This window comes from Girardinichthys multiradiatus, chromosome 2, assembly GCF_021462225.1.
Source record: "Girardinichthys multiradiatus isolate DD_20200921_A chromosome 2, DD_fGirMul_XY1, whole genome shotgun sequence".
Classification (NCBI taxonomy): domain Eukaryota; kingdom Metazoa; phylum Chordata; class Actinopteri; order Cyprinodontiformes; family Goodeidae; genus Girardinichthys; species Girardinichthys multiradiatus.
In genome coordinates, this window is record NC_061795.1 from 31,375,185 (window position 1) to 31,399,848 (window position 24,664).

The 24,664-nt window shown below is 40.3% G+C and overlaps 1 protein-coding gene across 1 annotated transcript in view; it reads left to right on the forward strand.

Annotated features, from left to right (window-relative positions):
* frmd4a (FERM domain containing 4A) overlaps positions 1–24,664 on the forward strand; it is an 81,341-nt gene that overhangs the window by 27,072 nt on the left and 29,605 nt on the right. The window contains exons 2-5 of the mRNA XM_047381954.1: positions 6,149–6,214; positions 13,427–13,521; positions 18,627–18,719; positions 22,950–23,034. Of these exons, the coding sequence (XP_047237910.1) occupies positions 6,149–6,214; positions 13,427–13,521; positions 18,627–18,719; positions 22,950–23,034 (339 nt within the window). The remainder of the gene's footprint in view (positions 1–6,148; positions 6,215–13,426; positions 13,522–18,626; positions 18,720–22,949; positions 23,035–24,664) is intronic.

Sequence of the window (24,664 nt, forward strand, 5' to 3'; positions counted from 1 at the left end):
TAGCATATTTCATCCGACCAATAAAAGAAAAGTGTTTTTAATACAAAAAACGTCAACCTTCAAATAATCATGTACAGTTATGCACTCAATACTTGGTCGGGAATCCTTTGGCAGAAATGACTGCTTCAATGCGGCGTAGCATGGAGGCAATCAGCCTGTGGCACTGCTGAGGTCTTATGGAGGCCCAGGATGCTTCGATAGCGGCCTTTAGCTCATCCAGAGTGTTGGGTCTTGAGTCTCTCAACGTTCTCTTCACAATATCCCACAGATTCTCTATGGGGTTCAGGTCAGGAGAGTTGGCAGGCCAATTGAGCACAGTGATACCATGGTCAGTAAATCATTTACCAGTGGTTTTGGCACTGTGAACAGGTGCCAGGTCGTGCTGAAAAATGAAATCTTCATCTCCATAAAGCTTTTCAGCAGATGGAAGCATGAAGTGCCCCAAAATCTCCTGATAGCTAGCTGCATTGACCCTGCCCTTGATAAAACACAGTGGACCAACACCAGCAGCTGACACGGCACCCCAGACCATCACTGACTGTGGGTACTTGACACTGGACTTCTGGCATTTTGGCATTTCCTTCTCCCCAGTCTTCCTCCAGACTCTGGCACCTTGATTTCCGAATGACATGCAGAATTTACTTTCATCCGAAAAAAGTACTTTGGACCACTGAGCAACAGTCCAGTGCTGCTTCTCTGTAGCCCGGGTCAGGCGCTTCTGCCGCTGTTTCTGGTTCAAAAGTGGCTTGACCTGGGGAATGCGGCACCTGTAGCCCATTTCCTGCACACGCCTGTGCACGGTGGCTCTGGATGTTTCTACTCCAGACTCAGTCCACTGCTTCCGCAGGTCCCCCAAGGTCTGGAATCGGCCCTTCTCCACAATCTTCCTCAGGGTCCGGTCACCTCTTCTCGTTGTGCAGCGTTTTCTGCCACACTTTTTCCTTCCCACAGACTTCCCACTGAGGTGCCTTGATACAGCACTCTGGGAACAGCCTATTCGTTCAGAAATTTCTTTCTGTGTCTTACCCTCTTACTTGAGGGTGTCAATAGTGGCCTTCTGGACAGCAGTCAGGTCGGCAGTCTTACCCATGATTGGGGTTTTGAGTGATGAACCAGGCTGGGAGTTTTAAAGGCCTCAGGAATCTTTTGCAGGTGTTTAGAGTTAACTTGTTGATTCAGATGTTTAGGTTCATAGCTCGTTTAGAGACCCTTTTAATGATATGCTAATTTTGTGAGATAGGAATTTTGGGTTTTCATGAGCTGTATGCCAAAATCATCCGTATTAAGACAATAAAAGACCTGAAATATTTCAGTTAGTGTGCAATGAATCTAAAATATATGAATGTTAAATTTTCATCATGACATTATGGAAAATAATGAACTTTATCACAATATGCTAATATTTTGAGAAGGACCTGTATAAGAAGAGTTAGACGACCTAGGAAAGCATTTAAAATATTGTTTTCATTGAATTATTAGCAGCTAGCACAGTTTAGCAAGGCTAGCATGACCAAAAGAGCAGCCTCTGTGTGTATTACCTAGTGTACACAATTACCTTAAAGTGGACCTACACCTAATGTAAAAGCATAACCCCGCCCCCAGGCAAATGTGGGCGTGCCAAAAGACACTAAGGGGAACCAGGTGTGGCGATGAGTGGGTGTGGTTAAGCGGTAATGTGGTCAGGAGGACGAGAGTGAGCAAAGAGACGCCGGTAGTTGTGCAAGGGATTTGTCTTTTGAGGTGGAGAATCAGTTCAAGCTGCTTGCTCAAGGCGCTCACTCAGCGATGCTCCAAGCCAAGGCAGCAGAGGACAGAATGGGTCCGGAGTGATAAAGTGATGTTAGCAGCATCATTGCTAACATGGGCTGATGTTTAAAGCATTAACAGACTTTCAGAGAGTTTACATTTACATGTAGATTTATATTATCTTAATTGAGTAAAGCACATGATAGAAGGTATAAAGCATAAAACGCTGTGATCAAAGCTCGGAGTTCCAACTCCTGACTCTCTGAGTGAGATGGTTGTACCCGAACAAGATATGTACCAACCTGTTCTGTTTGAACCAATAGGAAAATTCAACTGCAGCAGCCACCGTTCAACCCAAAAGAGGGCAGCACAAAGACGATTTTAGGACAAATATTGTAGAATTAAACAAGTTTGTATCAAAATGTAAAAATCGCACAGTAACATAAAGCTAGTACCTTTAAGGTCCAGTTTATACAGTTTATCTGCAAAAAAAAAAAAAAAAAAAAGTTCATTTGGGGTTTCGTTCCACTTCAAGTCTGACATTTCCAAAAGGCTGTCAACATTTCCAAATCCAGCTTCTTTCATGACAAGCTCAATAGAATAAAACAGAGCCAGTTTGCTGTAATCCTGCCAGGCTTTCTGTTGTCTGCTGAAACTCTTGCCTTCTCTTGCTCTCTCGCAGTCTGAATAAGTTATAAGTTGCGCTATTATTTAATTACATTTATTCTACGTTGATTGCAGAATCTTTCACAGGCAGACATTATTGCAAGAACAGCCACTGTTCCGACTTTATTATCGTAATTTCTAAAAATGTCTTAGCCTGGCCCTAATACTCCGTCGTAGTATGTAGTATCAGAGCCATTGTTATTTTGCACCCGTGTTAAAGACAGATTTGGTGATCTGTAGACTCAGATGTCTGGGTGTGAGCACACACCTCTACACACACACTGCACAGAAAGGTCTGCAGTTTCTCATGGCTGGGAGCCGCAGCAGAAAATTCCCATCTCATCTCCTCTCCCCGCCCCCCACATCTTGCCTCCATTATTCCCGTGTTTTTTGGAGCAACCTCCGGTGACAACGGGAGGCATTGCTGACAACTGCTGACATTGTTGCCCGGCAGCGCGCCCCACTCCCCGCACCCCTGCAGCTCTCTGACCGTTGGTACGGTCTCATGGTTCTCCGGTGCCGCCGCCGGTAGCGAATACGGGGGCTGCCCTGCCGGTGGAGGCTGAGGGGAGGGTGGAGGAAACTAGCAGCGTGAGGCTTTCTGTTTTCCGAAGGAGGGATGAGAGAGAAGCAAGCCTCCTCTGCCGCCGTTAATTAGCGCCTAGTTAAAATATTTTTAAGTTGGAATGACGAAGATACACGAGGCAGCGCTGCTGTAGGACGCAGGGAATAACACAGTCAGCTTGTAACTAACGTTAACTAATGGGCTCAAACATGGATGCTGATGTGTCTCCTCCTCTAGGCCGGCCAGGAAAACGGATGTTTTTCGATTATTTTGTGGCTGGAACTCGACTCGTCTCTTTCTGGGATTAACATTCCAGGTTTTTCCTCTCTCTGTTGGTACAAGTGTCGCTGTAGGAACCTCACAGTTAGCAAGGTAATGTAATAACGTTCCTTTCTGTCTCAAATATTCACCAAGCAGCATCTCTGGCTCACGGTCTGTGTGTAGCTGCTGTTTTGGTGTGAGCTTCAAGAGAAATTATGAAGCACTTCGAACATGTGTACCTTAAAACGGTATGCCATAATTATACTCTTGTTTTCAGCGGCTGTTGCTCTGGAGGGAGGAATGTTAGGTAATTTATGTCAAGTAATGGCTGAGATATGTAGCAATAACCAGTGGTGCCGCTTCTACGTGCTTGTCAGAATCCCAGCATTGTGTTTTGGCCAGGGTTTACTGCACAATTTAGTGTGAGCAGTGTTGAGATGCGTTATTCAGATTTAATCTGAATTTTAAAAATAGTCCATCTAATAATGTAAACTGTGTCATAGATCCGTGACATTGCATTAAGTTGAATTATGCCTAATTTGCTAGTTTAATAAAAGCATGCAGTTTGTAAAGACTTTATTGCATTTGGTTTGGTGGTGGATAGAAGATTGGTACCATGTGCCCAATACCTCAAGGAATTTTATTACAGTAAAACCAATAAGGAGGCTGTTTCTGGCAGATTGGAATCCCTAATTTAAGCCTCAGGGCAGTGATTTGTTACCTTGACATTAAGGTTTGCACTTTTCCCTGGTCCCTGAAGCAGATTGCCAGTGGTGTGTGTGTGTGTGTATGTGTGTGTATATGTCTGCAATGCAGTTCAACATACTCTACACTTCTGAGTAGTTTTTCCAATAACCACTTATATTCACTTTGATTTGGTGTGTTGAATTTGGGAACTGAATTGCTCTTCAGTGCAGAAGCAAGGCTGTAAAATGTAAAAACAAAAGAGTGAGCATGTCACTGACTGTGTGCACAGGTGCACTCAATCTAAACCACCAAACCACACACAAGAACAGTGTGTGTTGGTGGGGGGTAAGATCAACCTAGTGTACACTTGCACAGAGAATTTTTGGACAGTTCTCACTGGGATCAGGAATAAGACATCCAAACGACAGTTTTCCCCCTTCTTTTTTTCTTCGACATCTCCGTGCTAAATCTCACTCACGAGCCTGAAACTATTACACATGCTGAGATGAACTGTGAGAAAGTAGGAAAGTGGTTTGGTTTAACTCTCACAGTTGCTGTGTTTTTGACACACCCTTACTAAATTGCATGTGCCCCAGGTGGCCCTGTGGTGAGGAGTTGCAAACCAGTAGCGCTTGTGTTTTTGTTGTAGTGATCTATGTTTTAAAATGTGCTCTCATCAGTTACTTGAGCTACAATTTCTTTTCTTTTTTGTGATACACTGTCCTCCATTGCCCTGTCTCTGCTTCTTCCAGATGTAAGGGAAGTGTGGGAGGAACTGGAGGGTGTTTGCGGTCCTCGGATTCCCCGCTTCCTGTTAAATTGTGGAGAAACTCCACACATGTGGAGGCATAAGCATACTCTTCATAGTGCTTGAAAAGTGTAGGTTCATTTGGATTGTGACGGCTGATTTAAAATCTGGAGCAACTTTATGTTTTAAGTCTTTGGTTTGTTTTTTTAGTGTACAATAAAAGTCTTTCTAGCAAGTTTGTTTAGTTGGCTTCCTCTCTTGTGAAATATTCGCTTGAACTTGTTGTTTGCAGCAATTAGTGGTGTCTTCTTTGCACCTGCGTCTTTGTTTACATCTGAACTTAGCACCACACAAAGGTATAGATATAGCTTTGTTTCTGCAGCTCTGTTCAGCAAACCTGATGTCAGCAACACAGACAAACACTCCTGTGAAATTTGTCAGCAGCACATTAACTCTACAGTTTTGTGACTGTGGTTGCTGGTGTTCTGATTGGTAATGGACGTCATGCTGGAGGTGGAATGTCAAAATGTTTGAGAAGTACAGAGAGCAGAGAACTGTCTCTGTTGGCTTGTTGTGTGTAGTTCAGATAACCTTGTTAAGACTGTACTGAAATATCACACAGACAGAAAAAGTTTCCAGTTAGCGCGCCACACATGCTGCAGCATGCTGTACTGACTGGTGATAGACAGAAGAATGTCAGCAAGTAAATCTAAAACATTTTTAGGTCAGGTTCGTTGAGGAATTCTTTTTCGTAATATTACAACCTTGTATTTCCATTAAAGATTGAGCTGAGGAAGCCTGATCAACAGATCACTAATTATTCAGTCATTTTCAATACCGTGTCTTCCATAGTGGGTTGCAGGGAAGCTGGTGCCTATCCCCAGCAGTCTATGGGTGGGAGGTACCCTGGACAGGTCGTCAGTCCATCACAGGGCAAAACCACACACACACTCATTCACACACATAAGGGCAATTTATAGAGATGTCTTCAGACTGTGGGAAGAAGCTGGAGTACCCGGTGAGAACCCACGCATGCATGGGGAGAACATGAAAACTCCACGCAGAAAAACCCCCAGCCGGGAGTCAAACACAGGACCTTCTCGCTGCAAGGCAACAGTGCTACCAACTGCACCACCGTGCATCCCTCTCTAATTATTCACTTAACTCAAAGATGAAGATTATAAGTTGGGATAAATTGTCATCTATTCCATGAATAATATTTAATTGAAATCTTTTATGTTTGTTTTGACACATCATAACTTGGAGTTTTAGTTGTTATGTTACTGACTAGCAATAAGAACACTTATTCAGTGATCTAAACCCAGTTAAGTTGACGTTTTGTGCTCACATGTCTGGAGTGCTGTAAAAACGGACCTACAGATCACAAAGTTTCAGTCTGGAAAAGTATAGAATTTTGAAATAAGTGAATATGTTTTATTAGCAGCAATAGTAAAAGCAACCCTTGTGTTTTTCAGATGACAGAGGGAAGGCGGTGTCAGGTCCATCTACTGGATGACAGGAAGCTGGAGCTCCTTGTACAGGTGAGTGCCTCTTCTCTTGCTGTTTCTCATGCTTCTACTCCTCCCATCATCTAAAGTTTTACACATGCTCATTTCTTTAACACAAGAGAGATGCAGTGCTCGATGTCTTAAGGAGCTTGATTATTGCTGACCCAGGGAAATGTGGTCAGCAGTAGGTGACGCTGCACTTTCTTTCTATTCACTTGATCTCTGCTCCTGGCAGAAGACGGACACTGCAACACTGATTTAATCCTGTCAAAGTTATGTTTAATCTCGCATGGGTTCTAGCCTGGCATTTTCCCACCTTTTCAAAGGTTAAATCTGTGTTTTTTGTTGGTTGCTAATCACTACCATTTTCCTTTGTTGGCTAAAAAGATGGAAATATATTCAGTTCATGCTTCGTGCATGTCTCCTAATGTCCCTTTTATCACTGGGGACTGAAAAATGTAGAACAGAAAAATTTAGGATGAGTGCTGAGGAATGGAGAGAAAGGAGATGACACTAAAGGATAAAGGAGAAAATGGAGGGGTAGGCTGAGGATAGGTCTGCTGAGTTTCTGATTTGATTACTCTGCAAGAACTGATCTGCTCTTTCAAATTGCTAGTTTGTTCTGCTCATCTCCCACTTGCTGTCTCTCTGTCTCTCTAACTTTCCACTCATCACTCTCCTTCCCATACCACTACCACAGTTTCTCATTCTCATCTGATTTTACCTACTCCAATTTTCCCTACTCTGTCTCGATCTGTCTACAAGTACAATTTGTCTCATTTATATTTTGTCTGCTTATCCTCTATTCACTGAAAACTAATCACTTTATTACAAACATAATTTTTAAGTAGTATATAAACAGGTACCTTTACAGATATCTAAAGGATTAAAATGGCTTGTTTCCATTCAAGGTATATAAAATAACTTGTAAGTACAATTAGCAAAATAAGTAATGTGAGAAAGGTCTGAAATGTTGATTTAATTAACAATCAACTGTCACATAAACCGAGATGCTTCTGTCTTTTCCCTCTTTCTATCCCTCTTGTGGGTCTTTGTTGGGTGGTTGTTTTGTATTTTGTCAGACCAATGAGAATAACACTGTTTTTCAATTAATTTAAGCGCACTTTCTGCAGATGTTTGAGATTTCATAGTCGGGCGGACCAATTTCCTACATTTGTCGTGGCAAATTCCTACATTTCCCACACTTTCTGCCATGACGTCATTGGATGAGGAGGAACAGCTAATTTGCCTTGTAGCTTTGGAAAAACAGAAGAAAAGAAGGTTATATATTAGGCCATTAAACCAGACTAGGGTATGAAGAAAACGCAATACACTGGTGAAGTACACGAAGATGATGAACAGAAAGAAAAACTTTTAATACTTCCGAAAGGATAGTAGCAAGTTTGAGGAACTAGTTAGAAGCCTAGCCCATTTCTTCTCAATCAGGGCACATACTGCTAACCTGTTAGTGGCCCAAATTTTCCCCTGGCCTGTTTGGTGTGTTCCTTGATCTCCATTGCATTGTTTGTTCAGTAATGTTTTCTAACAAACTGAGGCCTTCACAGAACAAAGATATTTATATTGAGATTAAATCAAGACATGTTCACTGTATTTACTATTTGGGTGACTCCTGAATGCAGCGGGCCGCAGTAGATTTTATTTAGAGGGATTGTAGAAATGGGGGATTCATAAAAATGCACACCATTTTTTTTGTTAAAAACAAGGAAAATTGTACATTAATTTATTTCCACTTCATAATTATGTGCCATCTTGTGTTGGTCTATCACATAAAAGCTCAATATAAAACATAAAGAAAATTTCAGTGGTATAAATACTATTGCAGACTGTATGTAGCTAAAAATCCTACTCTTACACAGTTTAGGACTCTAAGGATGCCACTGAAAAGTTAGTAAGTCATAAATCTGAACAGGTCTGAAGGCAGCAAGGGCATATAAGTCTGTTTGCGCAGACAGGGCTGGACTTGCTGCCAGCAAAGCAACCAAGATAGATTTGTGTGTTTGTAAATTGTCTGTGGGTAATCTTGAGTGTGTCTCCTGCTCACACTCAGTGCCCTGTAATTCTCACACTGTTAATTACCTGTGATGCTGAGAAGGCACAGGCTGAATGTCTATTAGAGGTAATGCTGTCTAAGCTAGCAAGGAGATGTTCTGTCTGATAAAAGGCTACTCTGTGTGTTTGCGTGTGTGTGTTGCCTGCCATTCACTATCTGTTTCACTGTTGGTATCTTTCGCAATGATATTACACATCTGATACGTGGAGTGTCACAAATTGAATCTGGAAAAATTGGTATCTCTACTTTGAGAGGAAACCAAACTCAATTTAGCTGTCATGTGCTTTGGATGGGAACCTACAGGTTGCTGGTATTTTAACCAATATGGAGGCACAACGAGCCACAAAACTCATTGTTGAGCTGTTGATGTTTCTTTTCATCTTTACTCATTGACTTCTGATGTTTAACATTATAGCTGGGGTTTATTTCATCTCTGTATCACATTTGCAGCTGTATACTCGTGTGTTTACTAATGTGGCTTTGCCTCCCTATTTGCTTGTTGGTACTATAGGGTTTAGATTGTCGCTGCCAAGATGGTTGACTGTTGTGTGTTAATGAGAGACCACCACATTGTCTCCCAGACTGAATCAAAACATGTATTACTGTTAATACTATAAAGATAGCCTCTTTCTAAACTGTAAACATCTGAAATGTGTTGAGCCCTTCAAATAGTATACCGTTGAACTTCTATTTGGAGAAATAATAGTGGCAATGTGGATGGAAGTACCAATTTATGTTGAGTCACACATGTCAGATTTAAACACTGCCGTCAGTACTCAGAATAAATAGATGCTCATTTACGTCTTTGCTTAGAAGACCTAGAAATAAAAGTATAGATTTAGAAAAGTTACTTTTAAAGAGAAGTGGAAGTATTTACCAGGAGGCATTATCTTCCAGTGTACGTCAATCAGAGCAAATTCAGTTCAGAGAATCATGCAAAAATTCTTATGGGGGAATCAAGCAAACTGCTTCTCATATTAATGTCCATTTAAGCCAAATTTTGCACCATAGAAATTTTCCTAAACCTAACTCAGTTTAATTAAATGCTATTATAATGGGTATTTTTGGGATCTTTGGATTTAAGTATTATTCTTATTGCACTCACCATGGCCGTTGGGCTTAGAGACTGGGGGATAGTGGCAAACATTGCAAATCAAGTTCAGTAGCTTTGGGGAAGTAAAGAGTTTTTCAGGCTACAGCTTAAAAGCAGCATGTAGAGTTGTGGTTAGAAGAAACCACAACTCTACATATACTTCCCATGGAAATGGTGGATTTTACATATTTTGTCAATATCCAGGGTTTTTGGGGTTTTCTTTATCTTTGTGTAATAAATATTCACAAGTTAGAATATGTTGTGTGTGGTTTTGTTGACTTGAGGGTGCTTTTGTTTTTTACAGTGCAGGTCTCACTGGTACGTACACAGTGTTGTAGAAAATGCCCACTTTAGCTGCACAATATTAGAAAATCATGCGAGGCCAATGTCCTTGCAAACATTGTGAAGATTATATCAGTTATGATAAATCCACATTTTGATCTCTTTTGTGCTTCCAGCAATCTCTAAGACCTTTAGCACCGTGAACACTGTAATCTGTGTCAAGCATGTGTGAGACTATCCAACACACTGTGTCTTATTGGCATGCAAATTGTGAATTCATGACACTTATAGTACCTACTACCCATAATTCCAAAGAGTCCTTTACAATGCTGATATTTCCATGATAAAAAATTTGCGATATATTGTGCCACCTCAAATTGTGAATAGACAGAACATGGATGTGTTTGTGTGTTTAATGTAGAAATGACTTCTGAAAATGCTGAATGGGACTGCATGTTGGAATGTTATGGACAGTGGCCCTGAGACGAGAAGAAACATCTTGAGTCAGCAGTGCCTCAGTGTGATTAAATAATTTTAACTCGCAGCATGCGTGGTATGGCATGCTTAGCCGTGTTGAGCAGTCAACCTGGCGCAGTCCAGTCCACGCCAGCTGTCGTTCAACACATACACAAGCATGAGAAGAGGTTTGCTGCATACACCGTGTTTTATGTTAATGCATCCTTACATCCCAAAGGTGGTTAAATGAGACTGTTGTTTACGTTGGTGTTGTTTTCGCAGCAAAAGAACATTCTTACCAACTTTGTGCATTCTAGTTTCTATAATATTTTACCACCTATCAGCTGATTCAAGCAAGAGTTATTCTGCCTTTCAGCTGCATGGCTCCCACTATGTGCTATGTCTTATATGTACCGTACTTCTATTTCACTGGAAAGTACAACATTGACTTTGATTTTGCCATCTATCAGTTCATGTGGTTGTTTTTTTGTGATTTTTAAAGAATATTTACAATTGACTTGCGGAAATGCAATTACTGGCAGATTTACAACAAGATATGATTAGCAGCTTTAGTGCATGCTATTTACTGTGTGTAGCACAGGAGACATTGTTGAGTTAGGAAGACAAAATACAGTCAAGGTGAAAGGAAAGTAAACCCTCTCTCTTTTCTGAAGTTTCTACCTGTAAATGATCTGGTCTTTATTGGCTTTATAACTTTATATTTATCTCACCTCAACTGTTAAAAACCATACACGAGATCCTGTCATTATCCATTAGTCACAAACTATGGAAAAAATTAATGGTTTGTCAAAATTAATAGCACAAAAACTTCAAAAAGTGTAAAATGCATATTACCATTGAGTTTCAATATATACTTTATCTGAGGTGGAGATCTTTTGTGTGGCAGAAAATCTGTCTTAAGTGGGCCTTGCTCTGGCTTGTTTAATTTCTCATCTAGATCTCAGGCAAGATGCTCACTGCTTGTAACTACTCCATACAATCAGACCATAAACAAAGTTAAATGTACCATTATGTTACCTTTAAAAAAAAAAAAACACATTTGGAGGAAGCATTCGACTGTGTCCCTCGTGATGCCCTGTGTGCTCCAGGAGTATAGTATCGGGGGCCCTTTATTAGGGGCCATCCGGTCTCTGTACAAGCGGAGCAGGAGTTCGGTCCGCATTGCCAGCACTAAGTCGGACCTGTTCCCGGTGCATGTTGGACTCCGGCAGGGCTGCCCTTTGTCACCGGTCCTGTTCATAACTTTTATGGACAGGATTTCTACGCTTTCTAGGGCCGGAGGGGGTCTGGTTTGGGGACCAGAGGATTTCGTCTCTTCTTTTTGCAGATGACGTGGTCCTGCTGGCCCCCACTAGCCAAGACCTAAAGCATGCTCTGGGGCGGTTCGCAGCCGAGTGCGAAACAGCTGGGATGAAGATCAGCTCCTCCAAGTCCGAAGCCATGGTTCTCGACCGCAAAAGGGTGTCTTGTCCTCTTCGGGTTGGTGGGGAGTTCCTGCCTCAAGTGGAGGAGTTTAAGTATCTCGGGTTCTTGTTCACGAGTGATGGAAGAATGGAGCAGGAGATCGACAGACAGATCGGTGCGGCTGCCGCAGTAATGGGGGCGATGTGCCGGTCCATTGTGGTGAAGAGAGAGCTGAGCTGAAAAGCGAAGCTCTCAATTTACCAGTCGGTCTACGTTCCTACCCTCACCTATGGCCATGAACTTTGGGTCATGACCGAAAGAACGAGATCCCGGATACAAGCGGCTGAAATGAGCTTCCTCCGTAGGGTGGCCGAGCACTCCCTTAGAGATAGGGTGAGGAGTAGAGCCGCTACTCCTCCACATCGAGAGGAGCCAGTTGAGGTGGCTCGGGCATCTATACCGGATGCCTCCCAGACGCCTTCCTCGGGAGGTGTTCCAGGCACATCCCACCGGGAGGAGGCCCAGTACACGCTGGAGGGACTATGTCTCTCGGTTGGCCTGGGAACGCCTTGGGCTCCCCCCGGAGGAGCTGGAGGAGGTGTCTAGGGAAAGGGGCGTCTCTGCTTCGTCTGCTGCCCCCGTGACCTGGTCCCGGATAAAGCGGAAGACGACGAGTACGAGTACAACACATTTTCAAGTTTTTACCTGCTAGATTACATATCTATGACAGCGTTATTATAGTTACCAAATATACAGTAGATATCTAGTACAGCCGTATTATGTTATGTTTAACTTTATTCCTGTAAATGCAGGTTTAAAGCACAATGAGTCTACATTTAATCTTCATCTTAACCTCTCCTTTCAGTTCTTATCTCTCAAGAGCCTTTATGTGTAAAAGGATAACTGTAATAACTGTAGGCATCATCCCTTTATTGGATCTAGGTCAGTGCAGATGTGTGTGTGTGTGTGTGTGTGTGTGTGTGTGTGTGTTTGGGCTGTATGACATCACCTCCTTCTCTCTAAATATCTCTCACTAGCTTCTGACACTGAACCTAGTGGTGCAGGGAATGGATTGGATGAGGTTATTGAAACTGTTCGCTCTTCTGTACTGTAATGTATTTGTAGGGTGTGTGTGCTTTAATTTATTTGCGTATTTATTTTTATACAGGATAAATCCCTTCTTTTCTCTTTTTTCTCAAATGGCACAAAACATCTGTTCATTATATGTGTGCAGGGAGTGACAAGTGTTAGGGGTTACATATTTGTATGTGCATGGAGATGTGTGTGTTTGTGTGTATGTGTGTGTATGAATGCAGGCAGTGAGGCACACCCATGGTTAACCTCAGGGTCGGGCGTACTGTTACTCAGGATGTGACAAACCAGTAGCATAAGGCATTAGTCCCTCTCTTCTGCTTGGATTTAAGATGATCCTTCTCCTCTTGGTGTAATGATAAATAAATAGTTTCATGACAAATAGCCTAGCCATCAGTTCATTGGATTAGCTATTGTGCTAGCCGTAGCCATGTCTGCCGCACAGTGATTCAGCTTTAAAACATGACTCTGCAGTGGAGGTGTGGGTCAGAGAGAAAAGTAGAGTGAAAGGAAGGGCAGGCCAGCGTACTTGCGGTGTCAGCAGCATCTATAAACTCCATCCATCTTTTTTTGTGCTCCTCTCTCTCCCTGTCCGTTGCTTATGGTCTCGCACAAGCTCATTTACTTTTTTTTCTGCTGTTCTTTAAATAGCATAGTCATTGCGCAAAATCAATGGCTGATATTACATTTGCATTAAGCTTTGCCACATGTACGTACTCCAGTCAATCTATCAAGTGATGAATGACACACACAGATATATGGCAAGGCATGACTGACAATTGCAATCATAATCTAACCCCAGATCGTGTTTTCTTCTTCTCTGCAGCCCAAACTGATGGCGAAGGACTTGCTGGACCTCGTGGCTTCCCACTTCAATCTTAAGGAGAAGGAATACTTTGGAATTGCATACACAGATGAAACGTAAGGCACATAGCAAATGTACTGTATCTAACTAAAAACATCTTCTGCATAAAGGGTCCTCACACAGTCTAGATAAGTATTTTCCAGGGCTGGATGTAAATGGGATTTTTTTGTTTATAGGCTTTTTTCCGTATCCCATCCTGTAAAAGTTGCCTTCATACATTTCTCTCTGCAGACATTGTTAAAGTTGTAATCTGCCTGTCCATCCATCCTTTCGTCCATTTTTAATACATCTATCTAGCTTCCTTTCTTCCTTCCTTCCTAGAAATATCTGTGATAGATTCATGGTGAAGTTCTGTTTTTGTACTTTCAAACAGGGAATTGAATTTGGTAAAATATTTATCTTATTCTTAAACATGACTTCATATTCTTCATGTTCTTGGTTTTTTAATAAACTCAACCCTGCAGGTGTGAACAGACCTCCTTGTTGTGAAATGTTCCAATGCTATGGTATGGCTAGGGATGGGTACCGAATTCGGTACTTTTATAGGTACCGATCGAGTTCCGTCGGTACTACCAAGTACAGATTGACGTAACATCAAATGGTGCCATGTTTTGGTACTGAAACGCATCATTGTGAAACTGAGGGAGTGGACGAGTTGGCGATTTTCCATCCCGGACATGAACACGGCATTGCACGTACAAGAATGTGATGAAAATGCGATGCAGATTACACTCGCTGCAATATTTGTGATGCAATGTGCAAGGCCAGCGGAAAGAATACTTCTAATCTGAGGAAGCACCTGTAGCGGTTCCCCTACCACTATTCAAGGGGGCGCCCCGCCTCGCCAATCAGATCGCCCGCCCCCCCAAGAGGATCACGGCATGTAGTAATATTAGTATGTTTAAACAGTTAATGTCATTCATTTTAATAGATCACGTAGTGAAGGATTTCTGTCCCTGCCTCATCACTATTCTACTTTCTATGGCCAAACCTGACAAGAGCTGGATGAAAACACACACCTTATACTCTGTGCCACCACCGCTGACGCTGATACACTGAGTTAGGTGCGCTCACACGCAGGTGAACACAAGCTCCTGACAGCGGACAGAAAAACATGCCGCTAAAACCTAGAAAACATGCCGCTAAAACCTAGAAAGCAGGCAAGGATATCTGCGGTTTTAAAAAGTGCCAAATTTAGGTTTGATGGCAGCACTTCCTCTCCTGCGAGCAGCAGCAGGGCTAACTCTACTACTCCTGGTACATATGGCCTAAAGACCAACGATTAGCGGTTAGCGCTGACTAAAGCCGCAGACTCTGAACTTCTGCTCCAACTGCAGGGCTTGCAGCGTTGCTTCAGTGAGGAGACATCAACTGTACAGAAGAAAACTGCGGTCAAGTGAGCCGAAAGTCAGAAATACGCGGTCACGCCAGCCGACACCAGCTCTCTCTTAAAGATTAGCGTCGGGCATACAAGGTTCATTACGGTAATGGAGCAGAAAGGACGCCGATCCTGGCAACGGTTGAGAAAATAAGAGGAAAACAGAAAAGGAACCTACAGAACATTTATATTAACTACATTTTTACAACTTTCACATTCATGTTTTATGTAAAAGAATAAATATTTAATATTTTACTGTACAGTTTTGGAGAAGTATCTTGTCAAAATACCTCACAATGCTCAACCATTATATGCATTTGTCCCACTTTTAGGAATTTATTTCTCCAAAACCATGAGAGGTGACAACACAATCTCTTCAGATTTTATTAGAGGGTCATCTATATTATAACCAGAATTAGTATTTCATAATTTCACTGTAGGTTTCTGGAGAAATACACAACTACCCCAAGTGTAGTATAAAACAGAGTCCATGTCAGGCAGATGGCATCCCATAATCCTGTGTGTTGTCCTCACAACCCGTGATACTTCCTTCCTCTCCTGTGCAGTTCCCTCACCACACTGTCATGCTGAGACACAGAGTGCTTTCCACCGTGGCCCTGTATACATCTGTAAGCAGCTGAGGAGATGAAGAAGAGCTGTTGTTGTACCTTCTTCAACAGGCGAGGGGCGTTTCCGGTCCAGGAGAGTTCAGAGGAGATCTGGATGCTCTTGCACTTTAAGTTGTCCAGACCACTTCCCCGGACCTCATCGACCTCACCAAAAAGAAGTGTTTGTGGTACTTTGTTGGGGTAGTTGTGTATTTCTCCAGAAACCTACAGTGAAATTATGAAATAGCCCTGCAGTTCGAGCAGAAGTTCAGAGATACGGGGGATCAGAGTCTGTGTCTTTAGTCAGCGCTAACCAATAGGGAAACGTCTTTCAGCGTTCATCTTTAGGCCCCGCCCAGGATGTTCATGTTTCCAGCACTCAAAATTTGTTGAGTTCAACCAAAAACAGAGAGCGTCAAAACCAAAAAAACGAGTCTCGTAACCAAAGATTTTTGACATGCGCAAATAAGTTTATGTTTTGCAAATAACCTTTTTCTCTTCGTGAGAAAAAATGAGTCATTTTAATCAAAAAAAAGTTTTATCAAACAATTTTTTTTTCTCCCCAAAATAAAATATTCCATTTAAAAAAGAATAATCGTTGCAACTCTGAAAGTTTTGATCACAACTTAATATTTTTTGATTGAGATTAGTTTTTTGTTTGATTGAATAATATTGAGACAAATTTACCTCCATAGATCTATAAGACTGAGCTTGGTAATTAAATACATACATGATAGATAGATGAAAGAAAGAAAGAAAGAAACAGATAAAAGGTTTGATAAAGAGACAGAAAGATGGAGAAATAAGAAAGATGGAGAGACAGTTAAAGTTAAAGAAAAAATACAGTAGGTAGAAGATAAATATTTCAGAGTTTTGTTTGTGTTCTGTTGAATATGTAGATCGCTTAAACAAGCTGCAGTCAGAGAAAAATATATTCTTCTGAGTGTGTGTGTATTTACACTGACCTGGTTAAGCACAAGATTTTTATCAAGGCTGAAGAGACAATTTTCGTCAACCTCAGATCTACGGCTACAACTTCTGCATTCAGCACCGTTAGCACGCCTGCATTCGTTAGCGACTCGTCTGCAGCCAGCAACATGGCTTGGCTTTAATTTGTGCATTACACTTCATAGTCAGTTAAGGGTTTTAATGTTGAAGAAATGCTTAAAACAACTGAGATGTTACAATACAAACAGCTGGCTGTTGTTTTGTTATATTCATTAAAGTTTATATATATTCAGAAATAAATATGTTAAATTGAAAATGTTTGAGATTTTATTATTAAACAAATTAAAATTTATTACCACATGAACACGCAAAAGTACCGAAAACTGCTACCGTTGAGTACCGGTATCGATTCCCAGGTACCAAGTTTCGTTATAGTATTGGTTCAAATGTGAAAGGTACCCATCCCTAGGTATAGCAGTGATGGCACTGGTTTGCTTTTGGACTGGGAAGATTGTGTGCTGTGCTTGAAATGCAAAAGCGACATCCAAATTAGTTGTGCTTTGTGGCCTAGAAAGACAAAGCACCATAGCATGATAGCATGCAAATACATCAGTGAGTTTCATACAGACACACAGTAGTTTTTTTTTTTCTCTTTTCACTGAAGTGCAGAATCTGATATCAAGCAGGACTGACCTTTGCTCTTTGCATTCACAGATACTGTTAGATATTGTTAGTAATGTCAACCCAGCAAAGCAGCCCAATTTCCACTGGAGGAATCACATCATATAGAGATTTGTTACATTTGTCCAGAGAGAGCAGATGATTCAGCTTAGGCTGTTCAGCTGTCAGGACGGGTAGGGTTGTGTTGGTGGGGGGCAATGACATGAGAGAGAAGGAGGATAGTTTGAGAGAGATGTTGCCCAGGAGACCATGTAGGGTTACCAGGGTGACAAGCTGTCACTGCTGTTTTTCTCTCAGTTGGAAACAGAGGGAGAGAAGAGTAAGGGGGGACTTCTTACCTTCCCACCTTCCTTCATTTCTTTAACATTCTCGCATTCGCCTTGGCTTGACATTAATTGTGTACAGCATGGACCTCAAGACATGTCAGGTTGTGTTTTCTTGGCTTTATTTTACGTTTTGAGAAACTTCCTGATTTCTTCCTCCAGGACATTCCAGAAGAAAAGTCATGTTTTTACCCCTCACTACTGTTGCTGTATTTATATAACACTGGCGATTGTAGGTGATAGAGTGCTTATATTCTCATTTTATCACGTAATACCTAACGTTCTGTAGAGTCATTCTTGCCTGAAGGGCCACTTTTTAAAATTCTCCCACCAGTCTGTGTTGGGAAAAAGGTCTGGATTGTCTCTAAAAGTTATTGTCTTAAAGCAATATATGTGACTTTGTATTAAGTTGGACATCTTTTTGTGGAAGTTATTAGTTAGAGATGTAATGTTAAAGTTAGGTTATTGTAGGAACTGTAGGCTTTTAAAAATAAAGTCAGACGAAACTCAACAGGTAAAGAAGGCTACCAATATAAAACATTAATTTTCTAAAAAGGTATGTCTGCTGCTCACTATAACACCCAATAACCTGTAGAATAACAGTTACAATAACCCTATTTTTTCTTCAATATATAATATGTTAAAAAGAGATGCAATTGGTTTTAATTTTTTTTTTTTTTTTTATATTATACACTTTATTTGTTGAGATAACAAAAAAATAAAATCTGAAGGACCTAGATTCTCTCTGATGGAGAAGTCTTATTTTGTTTTCTGTTGGCTTTCATTTGTCTAATTTGTTTGTATTAACATTAAACTGGAAATTAGAAAACAAATTCTTCTGCTGTCAAATCGACAGACAGTGCAATATATAAACCATAACTAGTCCAAAAAGATGCAATCGTTTCAACACTACTAAAACTATATTACTGTCTTCTCTAATGCCATCATAATTTAAACATAAATGCCTGTTGCCAAGGGAACCAATACAAGTCTATACTAGTCAGATCAGACTTTTGGACTTGTTCCTGATAGTAGTCCAAATGGTTTTGTTTGGTTTTCGTCAGAAAAAGGCAATAAATACTGATTTAGAAAGTAGTTTACATTTCCATTGTGTAATGGTTTGTCTCAGAACGCATGTATTTATTTTCATTGCAATATGAAGAATGTGTATGTATCCTTACTATATGTAGTTAATGGCATTGACCGGTTGTTTTTCTTAATAGGGGCCACTTCAGTTGGCTTCAGCTGGACCGAAGGGTATTAGAGCATGAATTCCCCAAAAAGTCTGGTCCTATTGTTCTCTACTTCTGTGTCAGGTGAGTCTTTCTTGAATAATTTCTTCACTTTCACCACTCATCTTCTAAATAGCTGTATAAAAACGAAAGGATGATAGAGTGTGTCAGCATGCGTGTGCGTTTGTGCATGCACATACGTCAGACTCATGAGTAGTAGGAGCGGATTAATAAGATTAGTTATGAAATAGCTTTGACCTCGGTGCTTAACTACCGCCACAGGGTCTCTCAGCCAATCATGAGCCTCTTAAGCCTCATCAGTATGCTTTGCATGTAAATCTTATGCAAATGGCCTCATGGAAGCAGGAGTGCTCCGAAAAAGACAGCAAAACATCTTTCTATAGAGAAAATTGTCAAACAGATTTTATAATCAGACAAAGATAACCTGTGTAAAAACAAAAAGCATTTTTCAAGTGATTTAGTTCATTAAGGGACAGAAGCTATCCAAATCAACCTAACACTGTAAAAATGTATTTGGGCCCTAAACCTAATAACTGACTGTTCCAACCTACCAACTCCAGTCAAGTGATCTCAATAACTGGCAATGAGTTTTTTACATCGCTGTGGAGGAATTTTGCCTCACTCTTCTTTGTTGAATTATTTTTCAAGCCCAAACAATCTTTTTAAGGTCATGCTACATCATCATAGTAGGATTTAAGCAGAATTATTTCTACCAGTTACAGCAGGAATTAACCAGATGTAACAGACGCACACCTTTGAAACATTCACCTTTTGTCAGGCCACAGAATATTTTCCCACACATCTTGGGGATCTTCAAGATGTAATTTGGGAAATATGAGATGGTCTCTTGTGTTCTTTTTTATCAGCAGGGGCTTCAGCATTGGAACTCTCTCATGGATGGGATTACTGCGCAGACTCTTTCTTACTGACCTCTCCTAGGATCAGTCCCCACTTTTCTATGTTTTCTCCATCCCATGATTATAAATCTCACTTTGGTTTGCTGGAGTCCCAAAGGATTTGTAACCCTTGTCAGACTGATAGTTGTTTTGCTTGCCATCTGTTTTGGATCTCTTAAGATTGTGACTGATTTGTTGTATTTCGAACTCTTTTTGCCCTATTTCATGTTGCCAGAGTAGTTTGGTATAAGGGATTTCTTCATTTTCTACATTTTCACTTTCTACAGGTCAGGCAGTGAACCACCTTGGGTATGGATGGTGAAATTAAACTTAGCTGTATGGTTAATCACAGTAATTAATTATTTAAGGGGAGGAATTATTTATAATTTCAAATAGGGCTGGTTTCAATGTCTAGCTACGAAAAAAGGAAAAACTGAAGACATTTGTAAGGAGGCAAATACTTTATCACAGCACTGGATATAACACTTAACAACATAGTAAAAGATCCCAATTCATGACCTATCTCTTTAGTTGGTCTCTTATACTTTCTGTGATGCTGTGTCAAGTTTAAAAACTGAATTCCTCTCGTATGTTGGCCTTTATTCTTCTCATATACTGGCCCTACTCTTGTGTAACACACTCCTTAATTTTCAGCATTTTCTCAGTGACAACAAAACAGTGTGGTGCATGTTTGTTTTTCAACTGTATTTAAAGTTTTTCCAGTAGGATGTTTAGAAATCTGAAACAGAAATGTTGATGGAATCAAAAAACTTCCACAAACAAGTGGATTCTTAGAGAAATCCTGAAAGTGAAACTCAACTGTGTCCTTCTTGTTCCCTGTCCTTGGATACAACTTACTTCAGAGATGCAACATATAATATACTCCTTGTTAAAAACATACATAGCATGATGCATATTAAGGACCTTAAACAATGCCATTGATTAGATATTTCCAGGGTGACATTTACAACAAAGGTAACGACATAATGAACCAGCTGTATACCAATGTCCGAATTCTCTGCACATGCTCATATGTAGACTACCATGGCACTGGCACACAATGCAACTGTGATGTGGTTTAAATGTGAAGATTTCATTGATAACTGCTGACTTGAGATCCTGTCTGTATCAAATGTCAAACACAGGATTGTTTTAAATGGCAGAGTTTGTATGCGGTGGTGGTGGTGAGTTGGGCAGGGTGAAGGATGGGGGTGGGGGTCTCTCTTTGTGTATTTACATAGACTAATAGGTGTTTGAGGTTGGGGTGGGGATACTGTGAACTTTGACACCATTTCGAGGCTGCATCCCCTTTTCCCTCCACGCACAGTTCAAGCCAGTCGCCTAACCTCAATCTTTGCAAATGTCACGCTGGGTGAAACCTCTTTCAAACACTTCCCAGACACATTTTTTAAATTCACTCAGTAGACATGTACATTCCAGACTTTGCTTGAAAAGCCTTTATCTATTATCAGTCTCACCATATGGTCGAATAGGCACAATATTCTGGGTTTGGGGTGTTTCTGTGTGCATGCACGTTACACACTTTGCATGCTCATGTGTTATTAATGTCCTGTTTGCGTTCCCTATAAATGTGTGGCACATGCTCATCTCAGGAAGTGTTCTTGTGCACGCTTGCTGCAGCGCTGGCAGTGTGTGTGTGTGTCTCTGTCTCATTTGCACTGTGGCTTTAATTAAATGTTCACACTGAATATTGACGAAGCTCCTCTCATTCTCTCTTGCAGTTCAATCAGTAAAGCGATTCAAACCCTTAACTATCGATCACCCCTACGACCCCTCACACTCAATACCTATACACACTCATACGCATCAATCTACTGATTCACATGTGCAGTATGTGCTTTGGTCTCATTATCGCACCTATCTCACTTATGTTCATAAACTGTGCCCTCAAGTATTTATAGCCTTTGAGCCTTTTCACATTTTGTAATGTTTAAACTTAATACTGCAATATATTTTAATAGGACTTCATGAGATAGACCAACACAAAGTATTTTATCTTTACCTCTTTGGGGGAGGTACACAATTTCAGTGTGAACCTTCCCTCAGGCTCAACTCCTGCTCAGCCTATGACAGGTTTTCCTCCAGGATTGTCCTGTTTATACCCCCATACATTTTCCCATCAGCTCTGACCAGCTTCCCTGCCCCTGTTGACAAAAAGCATTCCCACAGCATAATGCTGCCACCACCATGTTTCAGTTTTAGTTCTCATCTAACTAAACTTGTCCCCTTCATACCTTGTGTCAAATTTTATATAAGACTTTCTTTCAACAACAGCAATACTTCCAGAAAAGCCAGATGTTTAAAGTTTGTTCTCTGATGCTGTTTTTTTCACTGATGTTCCCTACCAAACCTCTCAGGCCTTCACAGAACAGCTGCGTTTGTAATAAATTACACTCAGATGGCTTATATTTACTGATTGGGTGACTTCCAAAGGCATTTGCTTGCACTGGAATTGAGTCAGGAGTATAACACTAAAGGTGGCTGAATACAAATGCATACCAAATTCTGTTTTTAAAGACCTATAAACCAGATATAATTTTTGTTTCATTTCAGTATTATTTCTTGTTTGTTTATCACATATCTATTACATAAAATTCCAGTACAAATTACTGAAGGTTGTATGGGATAAGGTGTGAACAAGTTCAACATGTATGAATGCTTTTGCTTTGTGTGCATACTGTGCTGTACAAATTAATGCTAATAAAGGATTTAATAAAGCATCACCTAACATGCAAAAGGGCATGTGAGAGCATCTGTAGCACAGAGATTTTTTTTGTTACATTTCCACTTCAGTAGCTAGCAATGTGTAGGCTCCCAGTGCACCATCCTTGCTCCCCTCTGGGTCTGCATGTATTCATGAGCTAAATTTAGTCTGCATTATTATGTTAGTTCCCTGCTCACTGCTCTGCCAGAAGTGGGTTACTGTGCTTTTCTCTCCAGTTGCTGAGAGTGTGTATTTTTGTACTGGATCACTCCTGGTGCTGCTCAGCGGTATGCAGAATGTGCACATTTGAAGTCTGTGAGCGTATGTGAGTTCAGGTGTCTGCATGTTCAGATTGGGGAATGTGCAGACGATAACAGACTAATAGTGGATTACTGCCAGCCAACATGGTGAGAGGGCTATTTTGTGTAAAACGAGTGAGGAGATGCTGGTCTTCCTGGTTTAGCCTTTGGTATGGTGTGCCCCCCTCTGGTCATTTTAATCATTGCACTCTAACACAATTCAATGTAGTAGAAGCCAAAGCTTGTGTATTTTTTTGTGTATTACTTTTTAGAGCTAAAACCAGTAGATAATAAAACTCACACTTTATTTACCAACTTAACTGACATGCTTTAGAGTTTTCATGTTTTAATAACTTTTTTTCTGTGCTTTTAGGTTCTACATTGAAAGTATTTCCTACCTGAAGGACAATGCAACAATTGAGCTATTCTTTCTCAATGCAAAGTCCATCATATACAAGGTAAACATTTTACATTGGTATAATTTTACATCTGAAATATCACTGGCACCTGATAATATGTGAATGTATTCATATGGGTTATAAAATATTTCAAATATTGGTTGCACAGGATTTAATTTCTCAAATCCTTTACATGCATTCAAAAACCGAAAATAATTTATTAAATGTCCTTTACCAAGTTGTAGAGAAACCACACACATTCTGTAACAACCAGCCTAGTTCTGGCATAATACAGGCCACTCTTCTTGTTCTAAATTGTAGAGCTCGTTTTAATTGGTCGGTTCCCTGGCATAGGCTTAGCTTCTAAACATAATTCACACATTTTTATCATGGTTGAGGTTGGTGCCATTCCAGAATCTTTTATCCATGCCCAAACACGTTTAAAAGTGTGTTTGGGATGGTTGGAAAACCCAACTATGCAGTCTTGAAAAGTCCGGAAAAATATGAAATTGTAATTGACCATTTTCCACTACTGAAAAATTCTGGAAAATCTTCAGACTATTAAAGTTTTTAAAGGGCAAAAAGGTAATAATACTTAATAAATTAAGTGGTTTTTGCATAGTTTTATATTTAAATGACGTTCTTTATTGTTGATCTAAAACATCACACCTTGATCTTAACATTTTGCCCATCAATAGTTTAACTTTAAAACTCACTGACTAAATGCACACTCCTTAAAAAAATCCAAAAAAAAGGGGAATCTTACAGCTTTTTGGTCTTCAGGCAAAAGGTACTGTTTTTGTGTAATTAATTAATGTTTTCTAAAAAGCATTGAGGTTATTTATTGTAGAATCTTTCCACCCTGAAAAAAACTATTCAAATGCATAAACGAAAGCTCAAAATGAATATCGTCATGATTAGTGTTAACGTTAGACGGCAATTGTAAAACCAAGATTTTATTAGGTTTGAAATCATTTTGGTCAAAGAAGTTGGAGTTTTTGAGGCAGGTTTTCTTTTAGCCTCATTACTGACCTAAATGGAGAGATGCCACACGAGGAAAGCTTGGACCTTCGTCCTGCACACTGATTTGATGAAGCACAAAATGTGAACAGTTTGCATCAGCTGTTAGCCACCACGCTGTGTGCTGCTCCACATTCCAGCAGTTAGCGAATAATTTGACACATTAATTGCCATATGGCACTGCTGAAGCACTTTATGTAGGCTTAGAAAATGGCAGTTGAAAATATTTACTACAGTACTAAGTGTGACAAAAAGCTAAAAACAGAGAAAACTTGAATTGCAAAAAAGCTGTTTTTGTTCACAAGTAAGATACCACTCACTGCAGCTCCCACCCATGTGAATGCAGTCTGCTCAGCAACCGCTGCATTTATTGAAAGCTCTGTCCAGCAGTTGTGTAGTTTGTCCAGAAGAGGGCGTGTTTAGCATGAAAAAAGTACATCTACAGTCTTTCTTTTCAGTTATTTATTTCAGATAGAGATGTTTACAATAAATAGATTCCTTATAGACAGAGAAATATTATGTGCTTGTTTTTGTAAGTTTGTTGATTATGGCTTAATCAACACCAAAGATTTTTTTTTATTAGAATATAACAATTAACTAGTAAAACAAAAAGCATTTTTAAATAAAGAAATATCCGAAATATACTGCTGAAAACTATGTCAGTGTACTG